The sequence below is a fragment of the Rhinopithecus roxellana genome, chromosome 20 (genome assembly GCF_007565055.1).
Source record: "Rhinopithecus roxellana isolate Shanxi Qingling chromosome 20, ASM756505v1, whole genome shotgun sequence".
NCBI lineage: Eukaryota > Metazoa > Chordata > Mammalia > Primates > Cercopithecidae > Rhinopithecus > Rhinopithecus roxellana.
Genome location: NC_044568.1, coordinates 17,457,206 through 17,474,503, shown reverse-complemented (window position 1 = coordinate 17,474,503; position 17,298 = coordinate 17,457,206). Strand labels below are relative to the sequence as shown.

At 43.8% G+C, this 17,298-nt stretch overlaps 1 protein-coding gene and 1 pseudogene across 4 annotated transcripts in view; one reads left to right on the top strand and one right to left on the bottom strand.

Annotated features, from left to right (window-relative positions):
• NLRC5 (NLR family CARD domain containing 5) overlaps positions 1-17,298 on the bottom strand; it is a 93,893-nt gene that overhangs the window by 59,497 nt on the left and 17,098 nt on the right. For all 4 annotated transcript variants that reach the window (XM_030925096.1, XM_010365463.2, XM_030925098.1 and 1 more), the window contains exons 2-3: positions 5,170-5,288; positions 1,422-1,728 (exon numbers count right to left, since the gene is read on the bottom strand). In XM_030925096.1, the coding sequence (XP_030780956.1) occupies positions 1,422-1,716 (295 nt within the window). In that variant the 5' untranslated portion in view covers positions 1,717-1,728; positions 5,170-5,288. The remainder of the gene's footprint in view (positions 1-1,421; positions 1,729-5,169; positions 5,289-17,298) is intronic.
• Positions 1,715-17,298, top strand: part of LOC104664079 — a 32,637-nt pseudogene continuing 17,053 nt past the window's right edge.

Genomic DNA, 17,298 nt, shown 5'->3' with positions numbered 1-17,298 from the left:
TGAGCTTTGAAGGCAGTGGTGGGCAGAAATGTGTATATGCAAGTGCATGCAAGTTGATGTATGTGTGTGCACAGGCATGCATGTGTTATGCATGTGTATATGGGTTTATGCACATACCCACATGTATACAACTGTGTGTATCTGCATATGTCTGCACATGTATGCATGTGCCGCCCAGCCTCCTGCATGTCCGACACTCTGCCTTGAAGTAGAGTTCTTTTTTTTTTTTTTTTTTTTTTTTTTTTTTTTTTTTTTTTTTTTGAGACGGAGTCTTGCTCTGTCACCCAGACTGGAGTGCAGTGGCCAGATCTCAGCTCACTGCAAGCTCCGCCTCCCGGGTTCACGCCATTCTCCTGCCTCAGCCTCCCGAGTAGCTGGGACTACAGGCGCCGCCACCTCGCCCGGCTAGTTTTTTGTCTTTTTAGTAGAGACGGGGTTTCACCGTGTTAGCCAGGATGGTCTCGATCTCCTGACCTCGTGATCCGCCCGTCTCGGCCTCCCAAAGTGCTGGGATTACAGGCTTGAGCCACCGCGCCCGGCCTGAAGTAGAGTTCTTAAGTGAGTTCCCATTTTCTCTCCAAGGACGCTGTTGCCCCTCAATGTCCTGTGTTTCCCCTCGGTGCTGTGCAAAAAGAAGGTGCCCAAGAAATCCCCATGGAACTGAACAGCGTTAAACCTGACTATCTATCAGCAGAAGGCAGAAGGCGCTCCCCATCACTCTTTCAGACCATGTTGCAAAACAAACGAACAAAACACCTCTAGCCAGGTATGATGGCTCACATCTGTAATCCCAGCACTTTGGGAGGCCAAGGGAGGAGGATCACTTAAGGCCAGGAGTTCAAGACCAGCCTGGGCGACAAAGTGATGTCCTGTCTCTAGAAAAAAATGAAAAATCAGCCTAATGTGGTGGCGTGCACCTATAGTTCTACTGTAGTCCAAGCTACTTGGGAGGCTGAAGTGGGAAGGATCACCTGAGTCCTGGAGTTGGATGCTGTAGTGAGCTATGATTGTGCCACTGTACTCCAGCCTAGGCAACAGAGCAAGACCTTGTCTCAAAAATGAAAAACAAACAAACAAAAACCAACAAGAATAACAACAAAAAACAACCTCCCCCTACCAAAAAAGAAAGAAAGAAAGAACTCTCTCGGGCATTGTGGGCTATGTGGGATTTTGTGGCTGGAAGCAGTCACTCAGCAATTCAAGCAATTCGAGTGAAGCCAGGTGGAAGGAGGAGTCCTCCAGGCCCCAGCAGATTTGGGCACATTAGGGAATTTGTTCTGGGAAATGTCCGGAAATACAGAATTGAGATCCTGGTTCGGTTACACCCTGTCTGTGACTCAGGTGGGTCCCTGGGCTCCCCCTGACTCTCCATGACACAGGTGCTGGCCTGGCTGCTTTGCATCTCTCACACCTGCCCTTACCATCATCACAGCCAAAAGTACTCAGCAGCAGCACCTCCAGTTCCAGAGGCACCTCCAGCTGCATGCACACACAATGAATGAAAGACTGCCAGGTGGCCGAACCCTGGACATGCAGCTTGTTGAGTTGTAGGATGACTCTCTGTTCAGGGTCCAAGGTCTCGTTCCTGGAATCCAGGTCTGTGTTGGGGAGGAAGAACTTCATCTTGGCGTTCAGCCATTCTGGGTCTTTGCTGAGCAGCCTCACAAGACAGCTCCACAGGTTCTTGTTACCGAGTTGGAAGTCAACAGGGTCCATGAGGAGCCGGCCCTGGAGGGACAGGGAAGATAGGTGAGTTGAGGGGGACAGGTAAACTGGGGGCAGATGAGCTGAGGGACAGGGGAACTGCGGGGGATGTGAGTTGAGGACAGGTAAACTGGGGGCAGATGAGCGGGGGGACAGGGGATCTGGGGGCAGATGAACTGGGGACAGGGAAACTGCAGGGAAGGTGAGCTGAGAGACAGGGAACTGGGGGACGGGGAGCTTGGGCACAGGTGAGCAGGGGACAGGCAAGCTAGGAGGAAGATGAACTGGGGGACAGGTGAACTGAGGGCAGGCAGGTGAGCTGGGGGACAGAGGGACTGGAGGGAAGATGAGCTGGGGAACCAGTGAGCTGGAGGACAAGTGAATTGGGGGCAGGTGATTAGATGGAGAACAGGTGAGTTGCGGGGCAGATGACCTGAGGGCAGGTGAGTTGGGGATAGGTGAACTAGGGGGAAGGTGATCTGGGGAAGGTGAGTTGGGGGATAGGGGAGCTTCTGGGGAAGTCAAGCAGTCAAGAACCACTCCCTACATCTGAGCAATAAAAAATAGGCAGGGAAGTGGCCTCTCCATGGAGTCTTGATGTCTCTGCCCAGGGATTGGCTCCAGGGATCAGTCTGTTTCTTCCGCACCCCCTCCCCACTCCGTTTGTGCCTACATCCTGGCTCTCTGGTATGGCCTCGTTCATCCCCTGTGGACAGTCCCCTGAGGATGCATTACTCATTCTTGTTTCCGTGAACTATTTATGCTGCTCTCAGTCTGAGCTAACCTCATGGCAGAGACAACTAGTTGTCTCCCAAAATCTGTTCTTCCCTTTTTCTTCAGTATTAGAACTACTAAACATTCTCTGGTCATCCAGAATAGATTATTATTTCCCAGTCTCCCTTGCAGTTATATGTAACCATGTAATTTGGCCAGTGGAATGTAAGTGGAAGTGTTATCTATTCTTCTTTGCTCCTTCCTGTTGGCTGGAATGTCGATGGGATGGCTGGATCTTGGGCAGCCATTTTGAATCATGAGGTGGAACCCATACTGAGCTGCCTCTGCCCTGTGCTCACTGACTTTGGACTTCTATTACATGGCAGGGAAATACACTTCCATTCTGGTTAAGCCACTGTTGTTTAGTGCTTTCTGTTACTCACAGTGAACTCTAATCCTAGCTAACACAGACCATCACCTCTTTTGCTAAGCAAATTCTCTCCTTCTGAACTGGAACTCTTTTTTTTTTTTTTTTTTTTTTGAGATGGAGTCTCGCTCTGTCACCTGGGCTGGAGTGCAATGGTGCAATCTCGGCTCACTGCAGCCTCTGTCTCCTGGGTTCAAGCGATTCTCCTTCCTAAACCTCCTGAGTAGCTGGGATTATAGGTGCACACCACAATATCTGGCTAATTTTTGTAATTTTTCGTAGAGATGGGGTTTCACCATGTTGGCCAGGCTAGGCTCAAACTCCTGACTTCAGGGTGATCCGCCCACCTCGCTCTTCGAAAGTGCTGGGATTACAGGCATGAGCCATCATGACTGGCGGAACTGGAACTCTTAAATCACCTCCTTATAGAAGTACCAATAGAGGGCAAGGGGCATTTGCACAGCAAAAGCCTAAACAATGTGCAGTTCCTTTGATTCAGTAATTCCATTTCTAGTACTCTAGAATTGGGAAAAATTGGGGAACAATCATGAACATATGTACAAGATTTAGTTACAAAGATGTTCACTGCAAGACTATTTATAATTATTAAAAATTGGAAACAACCTAAATGTCTAACAGTTGAGGACTGGCCAACTACATGGTGGTCTATCATCTAGTGGACCATGCTATCACATTTCTAGATGTACCTTCTGGTACCATTTCCTTCCTCATAGCAGTACACACTTGGAAAGCATTCACTGTGTAAGCACTCACTGTCTAAGTGCTTTATATACTTTGTTTTAGCCTCACAACTCCAGAGAGTCCACCTTTAATTCTGAAAAGAGTAGGAGGTCCACCCAGAAGCCAGCGTTCCCAATTCCCAGAGGCTGAGGCCAGTACTATGCGTGCTGGGGTTTAGAGCCCAGCTACTCCCTGGCATGCAGCAGAGACATACTTGTATGTGCCGCCAGCCCCACTGGTCATTTCTCCTCAACTGGGCTAATCTCAGGAGGTCCTTAGTCAGGCAGAGAGTCTTAGAATTTATGAAACATGCTCACACCACGATCCTTAGGCAGGGATCACCATCTCCACTAAACAGATGGAAAGACCATGGCCAAGGAAGGGCAAAGGGTGTGCCCACGGTCACACAACAAGTCCATGACAGAGCCAGGAGCAGAACTGAGGTTTCTTGCCTCCCGGGCCAGTAAATTTCCAAGGCCTTGGATGCCCGGATGGCACCAGCACCCTGGATTTTGTGTGATCTCAGAAAAAGGATGTGGCCATAGCCTAGGGTATAACTTCTTTTCCAGGCTATGGTGTCCAGCATCCATGCTGCCCATGAAGAAATGGTTCAGGACAGCATGGCACCAGATGGAAGTAAGTAGTGCCTGGATGGTGTGATTTCTGGTGATGTTTCTCATCCTCAAATTTATCCTCCAGCCTGTCTAACACAATACCTTTGTTTCCATCATTAGTGTTCTATCCCCTTAGGATATGACACAAATCTCTTTAAGGCTAACCATCCTCCAGAGAAAAAGCACATGGCATCATTATCAGTCACTGAGATTTCCATGGGGAATAATCTCGGAGACAGAGGGCAATGGTTGAAAGATCCATTGCCCAGCTCTGTTACTAATTCTCTGTGGTAGGCATTAGGGCTGTTCACAGATACTCTTTCTCCTCTTTCTAGGCTTTTGGTGGGATTACACTTCTCTGCCTCCTTGAAGTTGGGCACAGCCATGAAATTTGCTTTGGTCAATGAAATATGCTAAAAAAGACTCATGTCATGCCTGTATAGACGTTTTAAGAACCAAGGTGTGATTCACAGTACTTTTTCTTTTTTTCTACTCCAGGGGCCAGAAATATTGCAAATCATGGCTACCCTGTTAGCCTGAGTCTGGGAGAGAGGATGATGTGGAGGAGCAATCCCCGTCAATCCACACCAGACAGGAAGCAAGAGCAGGAAATAAACTTTTGTTGCCATGAGTCACTGGGACTTTGGAGGGTGCATGTACTGCAGTGTAACCTGGCCCATCGTAGCGGATACACTCATAGTGTGACCTTGAGCAAGCCTTTTTCCTACATAAGCCTCAGTCATACCATCTCTAAAATGGGTAGATTAGATGCTGTCTCAAAACTCTTCCTGATTTTCTGTGTCTGATCATTACATTCTCATGCTGAATGATGGTCAAGAGTAGGTTTGTTGTGTTGGGGGCAGCCCAGTAAGCAGATTTGGGTAGGGACCAATCTTGGCAGTAGGAGAAGAGTGAAGAAGTAGATAGGAGGGGAGAAGAGGAGGTGAAGGGGAGAAAAAAATCACCTACTTGGTGTCCTCGTTCATGATAGGTGCTCTAGGGTCCCCAAAGAGAGGGTCTCATGGGTGTCTGGGCTATGTCCTTGTGCCTTGAGTTGGATTGACAGGTTGTTTCCATAGTGCAGACCCCTAAGGGGAGAGAAGACAGGGAGTTGTCCCCACTATTCCAGACTCCAAAAGGAATGCGGTAAACCAGGCACCAGCCCTTGCCCCTGCCTGCTGGCAACACCTCTGAGAACGCTGGATCCAGACACAGTCCCCGCAACTCCATCTGTAGACCTTGTTCTTCCCTGACTGCAGCTCCTTATGTCCCTGGGTTTATGCAGCCTAACCCTCCTTGATGTCACCTCCTGCCACACCTGGCTCAGAGGATGCCCCTCTTCCTCCTCCAATTCAGATATTCACCTTACAATTTCCTTTGGCATCACAATGAGCCCTGCAAGTCAGCAAAGTTATTTTTGGTCATTTATTCAGATGATAATGAAATAATCCTTACTGCAGATGCCAACTTTCACCCCCAATATAAAACCCCAAAAAGGTTAGGATTTGCAATCTTCTTACTATTTAGTTAGTTTTTAAACAATTGAGAGTAAACATTCTTCTTAAAGAGAAGACCCGGAAGCATTGATAGCTGCTCAAAGAGAGCACAGTAAAAAGACACGCTGGCACAGATTCCCACACCACACAACAGAGATCTTCCTACGAACAAAGAAGAGAACAGGTAGCTACAGACTACATGGAGGAAAGGAAGAGAGGCGGAAGAGCAGCGTGTGCTCTGATTGTGTCTCTGTGAAATATGAGGAACGTAACCCAGAGTTCCATGACTTTGGACAAATCCATGTAAATAGGGCACATTCTGACATAATGGAGGTGGTATGTAGTATGGTAATTAGAAATAAGAAAGGAAAAGAGAGATCTTTTGAAGAGGTCCCAGGGGACTAATAAGATATGTCTATATTTCTCTCTCTCTTTCTTTTTTCTTGAGATGGAGTCGTGCTCTGTTCCCCAAGCTGGAGTGCAAAGGCATGATCTCAGCTCACTGCAACCTGAACCTCCTGGGTTCAAGCAATTCTCGTGCCTCAGCCTCCCGAGTTGCTGGGATTACAGGTGTGTGCCACCATGCCTGGCTAATTCTTGGATTTTTAGTAGAGACTGGGTTTCACCATGTTGGCCGGGCTGGTCTTGAACTCCTGACCCCAAGTGATCTGCCAGGCTCAGCCTCTTTAAGTGCTTCTTTTCATTTCTTTCTTTCTTTTTCTTTTCTTTTCTTTCTTTTTTTTTTTTTTTGAGACAGAGTTTTGTTCTTGTTGCCCAGGCTGGAGTGCAATGGCATGATCTTGGCTCACCACAACCTCCACCTTCTGGTTCAAACAATTCTGCCTCAGCCTCCCAAGTAGCTGGGATTACAGGCATGTGCCACCACACTTATCTAATTTTGTATTTTTAGTAGAGACAGGGTTTCTCCATATTGTTCAGGCTGGTCTTGAACTCCCGACTTTAGGTGATCTGCCCGCCTCGGCCTCCCAAAGTGCTAGGATTACAAGTGTGAGCCACTGCGCCCGGCCTCTTTTTTTTTTTTTTTTTTTTTTTTAAGAGACAGGGTCTTTCTATGTTGCCCAGGCTGGATTCAAACTCCTAGGTTCATGTGATCCTTCTGCCTTAGCCTCCTGAGTAGCTGGGACTGCAGGCATGGGTCACCACAGCCAGCTAAATGATATTTTAAAAAACAGCATTATCACATTGTAACAGGAGAAATAGAGGCATTAGCAAATTGAGATAAAAACTTGCCATGGGCTGAATGTTTGTGTCCCACCTCCCCCACTGATTCACCTGGTGAAGCCTCAATACCCAGTGTGATGGTATTTGGAAGTGGGGCCTTTGCGAAGTGATTAGGTCAAGAGGGTGGAGCCCTTATGATGGGATTACCACCCTCACAAGAAGAGGCTGGAGGCTGGGCACAGTGGCTCACGCCTGTAATGCCAGCACTTTGGGAGGCCAAGGCAGGCAGATCACTTGAGATCAGGAGTCTAAAACCAGTCTGCCCAACATGATGAAACCCCATCTCTAATAAAAATATAAAAATTAGTCAGGCGTGGTGGCAGGCACCTGTAGTCCCAGCTACTCAGGAAGCTGAGGCAGGAGAACAACTTGAACCCAGGAGGCAGAGGTTGCAGTGAGCCGAGATCGTGCCACTGCAGTCCAGCCTCGGCGACAGAGCAAGACTCCATCTCAAACAAACAAAAGAAAACAAAACAAAACAAAAAAAAACAAAAACAAAAGGAAAAAGGAAGAGGCTGGAGAGCGCTTGCTCTTTCTCTTTCTCTTTCTCTTTGCTCTCTGCCCTGTGAGGACACAATGAGAAGGTGCCATCTGTAAACCAGGAAGTGCATCCTCTCCAGACACCAGGTCTGCTGGCTTCCTGATCAGGGACTTCCCAGCTTTCAGAACTGTGAGAAACAAGTTTCTGTTGTTTAAGCCACCCAGTCTATAGTATTTCATTCTAACAGCCCAAGCTGACTAAGACAAACTTGCCTTTGACCACAGAAAGTGAAAGAAAATAAAACCCACTCTAAGTGAACAGGCAGATAAAAAACAATGCCACTTTATGTACAACAGGATGCTTTAACAGAACTTGGTAAAATTATATGAGCAGTCATTTAGAGAAAAGAGGTAGTATTTATATGACTTAAATATTTCATAATAAAACAGTTTAATTTTAAGTCGAATTTTAAGTTAGAATTGGATAGAAAGAAACGAATAAAGGCAATTCCATCAAAAGGGTATTTGTTGGAAGGATCAGGCAATAGCAAAAAAGCTCCCAAACATAATAAAATGCATAATAAGGTGACCATCATTCAAACTTTAAAATGCTTGAATTAAAAATGGAAAAAAATTGGCCAAACGGGTGGAATAGAGTCCAAGTGAGCCTCACACTCATTTAAAATACGGTATTTAATCCATGATATTGAGAGAAAAAAGGGGGGAAATAAGTGGTGTTAAAATACATAGCAATACGCTGTCTCTTTCCTGACACCATGAAGAAGGTCTTGACTTCTCCTTTGCCTTCCACCATGATGGTGTTTCCCGAGGCCTCCCTCACCAAGCGGAACTGGTGTTTTGAAACCTATGGACCTTAATTGTGTCATCAAACTTTTTGAAGAGACTGCTAAAGATGGCTTAGAAGAAAAACAACTTAAATCTGTCAAGAAACTGGTACAGTGTTATCAGAATGAACTTCCCTTAAGGGATCTAGTACAGACATTTAAAATTCTGAATCTGTGTGCAGTAAAAATCGAAAGCCAGCCACGTTTTGTGGAATCTGCATATGATATCATAAAATAGCATGGCTTGCTATTTTTGAAAAAGAAAGTATCGGATGAAATAACTTATGCTGGAGATACTGCTAATTCAATTGCACTTCTGGATACTTAATGAAAATACCAAGTTCTGAATTGAGGATACAGAATTGTAAGCTTATTGTTGACTTTTATCATGCAGAACTACCAAAGAAGCGTATTCCAGGTTACCAGCAAGCGAGTTCATCATACAAGATTCAAATGACTGAAGTTGGAGGACTGGCAAAAACAATGGTCCAGTTAATGACCTTGCTTGAAAATCAACTTTTTTTTTTTTTTTTTTTTTTTTTGAGACGGAGTCTCGCTCTGTCGCCCAGGCTGGAGTGCAGTGGCCGGATCTCAGCTCACTGCAAGCTCCGCCTCCCGGGTTTACGCCATTCTCCTGCCTCAGCCTCCCGAGTAGCTGGGACTACAGGCGCCCACCACCTCGCCTGGCTAGTTTTTTGTATTTTTTTAGTAGAGACGGGGTTTCACGGTGTTAGCCTGGATGGTCTCGATCTCCTGACCTCGTGATCCACCCGTCTCGACCTCCCAAAGTGCTGGGATTACAGACTTGAGCCACTGCGCCCGGCCGAAAATCAACTTGTTGAGAAACTTTAGGTACTCAAAGTTCTGCAGCATCTCTCGACTTCTGAAGTTAACTGTACTGTAATGATGCAAGCACAAGCAGCCAGTGGAATCTGTGCTCACCTCAATGACCCAGATTTCTCTGGACGGCTTTTATTTCCTTCATCAGAAACACTTTGGAACTTATCAGAGAAATATTCAAAAGAAGAAATTGTTCAACAGCTTAGTAACTTGGAATGTTTACTGGCTTTGAAGGAAGTATTTAAAAATCTATTTATGAGAGGCTTGAGTCATTATGACTGTCAGCTTAGAAATGACATATTAGGGATCACGACAGTTATAGCTCAAAATCCTGCAATGCCAATGATTGAATGTGGCTTTACCAAGGATTTGCTACTGTTTGCAAACTTTAATGAAGTTAAAAGTCAAACCCTTTGGTAAAGGACTTAAATTTTCTAAATCCTATGAAGATTTTGAGTTGAATAAATTACTATTCAATATAATTGTGATCTTATGTAAAGATTTACCTACTATACAGGTAAAGAGTAATCAAGGCAGGAAAATTAACAAAAATTGTATCACTTTGTAGTATAAAAATATATATATGGCAATATGAGTGTTTTAAATTTAAAGAATTATTTTTGACTAAGTAATTAAATTAAAAATTTCTGCATGGAAATGAAAAACACAGCCACATAGCATTTCACACCCACATAGAATGGCTATAATGAAAAAGACACATGTTGATGAGAATGTAGAGAAGCAGGACACTGTATATATTGCTGATGGGAATGTAAAATGGTCCAGCCACTCTGAAAAAACAGTTTGGCAGTTTTGGCAGTTCCTTAGAACAGCTATCCCCAAACTCTTTGGCCCAGGGACCAGTTTTGCGAGAGAGAATTTTTTCCACAGATGCGGTTTGGAGGTGGGAGATGGATTCGGGATGATTCAAGCTCATTGCATCTATCATTAGATTCTCATCAGAAACTCTCAACCTAAATCCCTCCCATGCGCATTTCACAACTGAGGTTGTTCTCCTATGAGAATCTAATGGCACCACTGATCCGACAGGAGGCAGAGCTCAGGCAGTAATACTCGCCCGCCGGTCGCTCACCACCTGCTGTGTGGCCCAGTTCCTAAAAGGCCATGGACCTGCACTGGTCTGTGGTCCAGGGATTGGGGAACCCTGCCTTAGAATATAGAACAACAGAATTACCATCTAATCCAGCAATTCCATGCCTAGGTCTATTCCAAGAGAAATGAAAATATACATCCACACAAAAACTCGTATATGAATGTTCATACCAGCATTATCCATAACAGTCAAAAAGTGAAATCAACCCAAATACCCAAAAGCTCATGAATGGAGAAACAAACTGTGATATAGCTATACAATGGAACATTATTCAACAATAAAAAGGAACAAAGTTTATGCCATGTGGAAAAAGATCACTAAAGATCACATATTGTATGATTCTATTTACGTAAAATGTCCAGAAAAGGCAAATCTATTGAAACAGCAAGTAGATTAGTGGTTGCCTGGGCCGGGGGCAGAAATAGGAATAATTCTAAATGGGTATGAGGAATATTATGGCAGTAATGAAAATGTCCCAAAACCAGATTGTGGTGATGGTCGCACAACTCAGTAAATTTACTAGAAATCACTGAATTGTACACCTAAAATGGATGGATTTTACGGTATGTAAATTACACCTCAATAAAGTCATTAAAAATAATGCATTATAAATTAACGTAATAACATATTCTTTATTGCCATTTTTTTTTCTGTATAGTAAAAATGGCAACAAACAAAAACGAAAGCAACAAACTGGGAAGTGTTTTGTACCTATGACGGTAATCTAATTTTCTTTTCTTTTTTTTTTTTTTTTTTGACACAGCGTCTTGCTGTGTCACCCAGGCTGGAGTGTGTGGTGCAATCATAGCTCATGCAGCCTGCTACTCCTGAGTTCAAGTGATCCTCCTGCCTCACCCTCCGGAGTAGCTGAGACAATAGGCATACTCCACCATGCCAGGCTAATTTTTATTTTTTTGTAGAGACAGGGTTTCCCTGAGTTGCCCAGGCTGGTCTTGAACTCCTGGACTGAAGTGATTCTCTCCTCATCGGCCTCCATAAGTGCTGGGATTACAGGCGTGAGCCTCCGCTCACCTGGGTCGAAATTCATTTTTTTTTTTTTTTGAGATGGAGTCTCCATCTGTCGCTCAGGCTGGAGTACAGTGGCACGATCTCAGCTCACTGCAACCTCTGCCTCCTGGGTTCAAGTGATTCTCCTGTCTCAGCCTCCTGAGAAGCTGGAATTACAGGCACCCACCACCACACCTGGCTAATTTTTGTATTTTTAGTAGAGATGGGGTTTCACCATATTGGTCAGGCTGGTCTCGAACTCCTGACCTCAGGTGATCCACCTGCCTCGGCCTCCCAAAGTGTTAGGGTTACAGGCGTGAGCCACTGCACACGGCCCATAAATTCAAATTTTAAAAAGCTGTGGTTGGCCGGGCGCCGTGGCTCAAGCCTGTAATCCCAGCACTTTGGGAGGCCGAGACGGGCGGATCACGAGGTCAGGAGATCGAGACCATCCTGGCTAACACGGTGAAACCCCGTCTCTACTAAAAAATACAAAAAACTAGCCGGGCGAGGTGGCGGGCGCCTGTAGTCCCAGCTACTGCGGAGGCTGAGGCAGGAGAATGGCGTAAACCCGGGAGGCGGAGCTTGCAGTGAGCTGAGATCCGGCCACTGCACTCCAGCCCGGGCGACAGAGCGAGACTCCGTCTCAAAAATAAATAAATAAAAATAAAAATAAATAAATAAATAAAAAGCTGTGGCATGTGTATATTTTAAATGTGTGTGTATTTGCATACGTAGAGACCAACTCTGGGAAGCTACACAGGAAACTGATGACAGGGTTTTGTCTGAGGAGGGCCCTGGGGATGCCGGGAAAGGAGAGCCTTTTCCATTGTGGAGCCTTTTTAGGACCCTTTGAACCATTCAAACTTTTTAATGTGCATATTTTGATTTTTTTTTTTTTTTTTTTTTTTTTTTTGAGACGGAGTCTCGCTCTGCCCCCAGACTGGAGTGCAGTGGCCGGATCTCAGCTCACTGCAAGCTCTGCCTCCCGGGTTTATGCCATTCTCCTGCCTCAGCCTCCCGAGTAGCTGGGACTACAGGCGCCCGCCACTGCGCCCGGCTAGTTTTTTGTATTTTTTAGTAGAGCTGGGGTTTCACCATGTTAGCCAGGATGATCTCGATCTCCCGACCTCGTGATCTGCCCGTCTCGGCCTCCCAAAGTGCCAGGATTACAGGCTTGAGCCACCGCGCCCAGCCCATATTTTGATTTTTTCTAAAAAAAAAAAGCCTCAAGAACATTTACTTAAAAACTAGAATAGACATTTCCCCAATGTGTAAGGAAGAGAAATACAAGATGATGAGTAAATAAGAAATTATCAGTGATAGCTCACGAAAAATGAAACTTCCCTAAATAATGTGAAATAAAAGAGAAATAGGAAGGCAATAGGTAGGGAAAAATATCTGCACTAAGTATGATAGATGGAGGATGAATATTACAATTAAAAAGTAGCCAGGTGTGGTGGCTCACGTCTGTAATCCCAACACTTTGGGAGACAGAGGTGGGAGGATAGCTTGAGCTCAGGAGTTGGAGACCAGCTCGGGCTACATTGCACAATTCAGTCTCTACAAAAAATAAAAGATTGGCTGGGCGTGGTGGTGTGTGCCTGTAGTCCCAGCTAATCCGGAGGCTGTGGCAGAGGATTGCTTGAGCCCAGGAGTTTGAGGCTGCAGTGAGCTCTCGCCACTCCAGTCCAGCCTGGGCAACAGAGTGAGACCCCATGTCAAAAAAAAAAAAAAATTAAAAAGTAATTCATATCTACTGAGAAAATATTTCATTTTACTTTTGAGTTAAACATTTATGCACGTGTGATAAGGACACTACATTTCTACTGGAAAAGCAGTTGACAAAGTTGAACAGACAATATAGCGAATATTTGCTACTTGCCACGTGAGTACCTTTCGGCATGATTTAATTCTCCCAGCTCCACCTGGATGCCTCATGTGCATTTCAAAATTTCCAAGTCCGAAACTGAGCTCCTGATCTCTCTTCCCAAACTGCTCCCCAGACCACCTTCCCCACTTCAGTTAGGGGCAGCTTCATGCTTCCTTGAGCTCAAGCCCAAAGATGGCTTCATTTTCCAAGTGCATTCCAGAATCTTGCTTCCTCTACTGCTCTGGCCTAGCCTGGACACCACCATTTCTCACGCGGATTCCTGCACCTGCCTCCGCCCTGGTCTCCGTCCACCCGTCCCCCAATAACCTTCTCCACGCAGGAGTCAGCTGTTAAGACACAGCCTGCATCAGGTCCTGTGACATCAGGTCCCATGCCCCTCAGAGCCTTCTCATCCCTCCCAGAATGTAAGCCAAATTCCCGCCCAGCACTACCGAGATGTTTGAACAGTTTTTTAAAAAATCAAACTTGATCACTTTAAATTTATCCTCATTGTGTTGGTTGGTTATTTTTGGCTTATTTTTTTTAATGAACATTTGGCAATTTATAGTTTTGAGAAAGTTGCTCATTTTGTCAAGATGGTCAAACATAGTATAGCTCACAGTTGTATATAATTTTTTTTTTTTTTTTTTTTTTAGACAGAGTCTCGCTCTTTTGCCCAGGCTGGAGTGCAGTGGTGTGCAGCTGGGACCACAGGCGCCCGCCACCACACCCAGCTAATTTTTTGTATTTTTAGTAGAGATGGGGTTTCACCGTGTCAGCCAGGATGGTCTTGATATCCTGACCTCGTGATTCACCCGCCTCGGCCTCTCAAAGTGCTAGGATTACAGGCATGAGCCACCGCGCCTGGCCTTTTTTTTTGAGACGGAATCTCACTCTGCCACCCAGGCTGGAGTGCAATGGCATGGTCTTAGCTCACCGCAGCCTCCACCTCTCAGGTTCAAGTGATTCTCCCGCCTCAGCCTCCCGAGTAGCTGGGACTACAGGCACGTGCCACCACAGCCAACTAATTTTTGTACTTTTAGTAGAGACGGGGTTTCACCGTGTTGGCCAGGCTGGTCTTAAGCTCCTGACCTCATGATCCACCCACCTTGGCCTCCCAAAGTGCTGGGATTACAGGTGTGAGCCACCGCGCCCTGCCTATTTTCTTACAATTTTAAATCTCCTCAAGGCTTCACATTTAATTTAGTTTACTTTTTGTCTTTTTCTTCTTTTTAGATTCACCAGCAATCTCCTCACATTTAATTTAGTTTACTTTTTGTCTTTTTCTTCTTTCTAGATTCACCAGCAGTTGGTAACTCTTATGTTTGAAAACATTTATCAATTTTGCTGGAATGGTCCCTTTTTTAGTTCTGTAATTTTTACTTTTATCTTTTTATTTCTTTCCTCTGATTTAGTGAGGCTGTTTGTTATTCTTTAAAATTATAAACTGTATTGCTTAAGCCGTTGCTAGCCTTTACCTTTTAAAAAATAATAAAACACTTTTGGTCAATTTCAATAAATGTATATCAAATACTTATGTGCTAAGTAGATTGAAATTATAATTTGGAATGGAGAAATTTAATAAAGGGTTGTTTTTATGGCTTTATCATTAGTTTTTGTTGTATTACACTGTACAAAGAATAAGTCCTGTGCAATTTCTACTTTGAGGAATATGTTGAGATTTTCTTTTTTGCTTAGTATATAATAAATTTTAAAACATTTCATGAACATTTAAAAAGTGTTCTTTTACAATAAAAATGGATTTCTATTTCACAATTATATCAAAATAATGTCTAGATGAAACCAAAATTTAAATGTAAGAAGTTAAACCATGAAAGTACCAGAAGTCTGTATGTTCAATTTATAACAATTCATGAAGTTGTATACTTACATTACATTTTTCTATGTGTTATGTTTCACGACAAAAAAGTTAAGAAAATTTAAGTGCTCAAACAAAACATGGAAAAAAATATTCTTTTTTAACTTAAAAAAAATTTCTCTTTAAAAAAATAGAGGCAAGGTCTTGCTCTGTTGCCCAGATCGGCCTTGAACTCCTGGAGTCAAGTAATCCTTCCATCTCTATCTCCCAAAGTTCTGGGATTACAGGTGTGAACCACTATGACTGACTGAAAAAAGTATTTTACAGAAAATAATTTCAGAGTAGAGAGAGTCTTACTAAGCATGACGCAAAACTCAGAAATCATGAAAAAAAAAACCTGGAGGAAACTGATCAGATATAAATTAAAATTTTTGTATTGTCAAAGAATACCACATATAAAGTCAAAAGCCAGATGACCAATTGGAAAAATATCTGCATCACAGACAAGGTTATAAATGTATACATCATAAACAAAGCTATAAATGTATAAATGTTTTAATAAATAGAGAGTTACTAAAAACCAATCCTGAAAAAGCCAGTGACCTTGTGGAAAAGTAGGCAAAGAACATAAAAGGTTTAGAAAAAAGGGAAATACCAATGACATTAAAAAAAATTTTTTTTGAGACGGAGTCTCACTCTGTTGCCCAGGCTGGAGTGCAGTGGCATGATCTCGGCTCACTGCAACTTCCACCTCCCCAGTTCAAGCAATTCTCCTGCCTCAGCCTCCCAAGTAACTGGGATTACAGGCATGAGCCACCATGCCTGGCTAATTTTTTTTTTTTTTTTTTGTATTTTTAATAAAGACTGGTTTTCACCATGTTGACCAGGCTGGTCTCGAACTTCTGACCTCAGGTGATCCACCTGCCTTGGCCTCCCAAAGTGCTGGGGTTACAGGCATGAGCCACCACCCCTGGACCCAATGACTTTTAAATAGATGAAAATATGCTCAAGCTCACAGAAAATAGAATAAATATAATACTTTAGAACTAAAAAAGAGACACCATTTTCTAACTATTAGATTTGCAAGGATATTACTGAGTTGGCAAGGTTGTGAATGAACGGGCACTTTGACACACTGCATCATTCCACGTGGACCTGGCATGTGTATATTTTAAATGTGTGTGTATTTGCATACATAGAGACCAACTCTGGGAAGCTACACAGGAAACTGATGACAGGCTTGTGTCTGAGGAGGGATCTGGGGATGCCGGGAAAGGAGAGCCTTTTCCACTGTGGACCCTTTTTAGGACCCTTTGAACCATTCAAACTTTTTAATGTGCATATTTTGATTTTTTCTAAAAAAGCCACAAGAACAGTTACATTAAAAACTAGAATAGACAGTTCCCCAATGTGTAAGGAAGAGAAATATAAGATGATGAGTAAATAAGAAATTATCAGTGATAGCTCAGAAAAAAATGAAACTTCCCTAAATAATGTGAAAGAATAATGATAATAATAATGTGTCAATAGTTTTGAGACTGTCTCAAAAAATGTGTATACAAATACATGAATATTTCTGGAAGAAATTCATCCATGAAAATGTAACAGGACACAACCTTTATCTACCAAAGTGGTAAATGCCATATAATCACACTGAGCAATTCCATACACAGGCATTTAACCTACAGATGTCTTCATAATATGCACAATAATATGCCCAGGGATATTTAACGTAGCCTTGCTTATAATAGCAAAAATTGCAAAAACCTAAATGATCAAAGAGGACATATTATGATTAAATTATGGCACATCTATACAATGGAATTCTTTGCAGCCATCAAAAAGAAAGAGGCAGCATCCAGCCACTCAGGAGGCTGAGGTGGGAGCATCACTTGAGCCCGGGAGGTTGAGGTAAGCTGAGATAGTGCCACTGCATCCCAGCCTGGGCAACAGAGTGAGACTCTGTCTCAAAAGAAGGAAAGAAAGAAAGAAAAAAAAGAAAAGAAAAGAGGACAAACTATATGGAATGATATGGAATAGTATCCATGATATATTGTTTTTAAAAGAGAGCTGGGGCAAAACAGGGTGTAGAATACGCTTCCTTTGTGTAAAGAAAAAATAAAAGTGGTGGCTCATGACTGTAATCCCAGCACTTTGAGGGGCAGAGGCGGGTAGATCACTTGAGGTTGAGAGTTTCAGACCAGCCTGGGTAACATGGCAAAACCCTGTCTTGACAAAAAATACAAAAATTAGCCAGGAGTGATGGTGCACGCATGTTGTCCAAGCTACCCAGAAGGTTGAGGTGGGAGGATTGCTTGAGTCTGGGGGGGTCCAGGCTGCAGCAAGCCAAGACTGCGTCCCTGCACTTCAGCCTGGGTGAC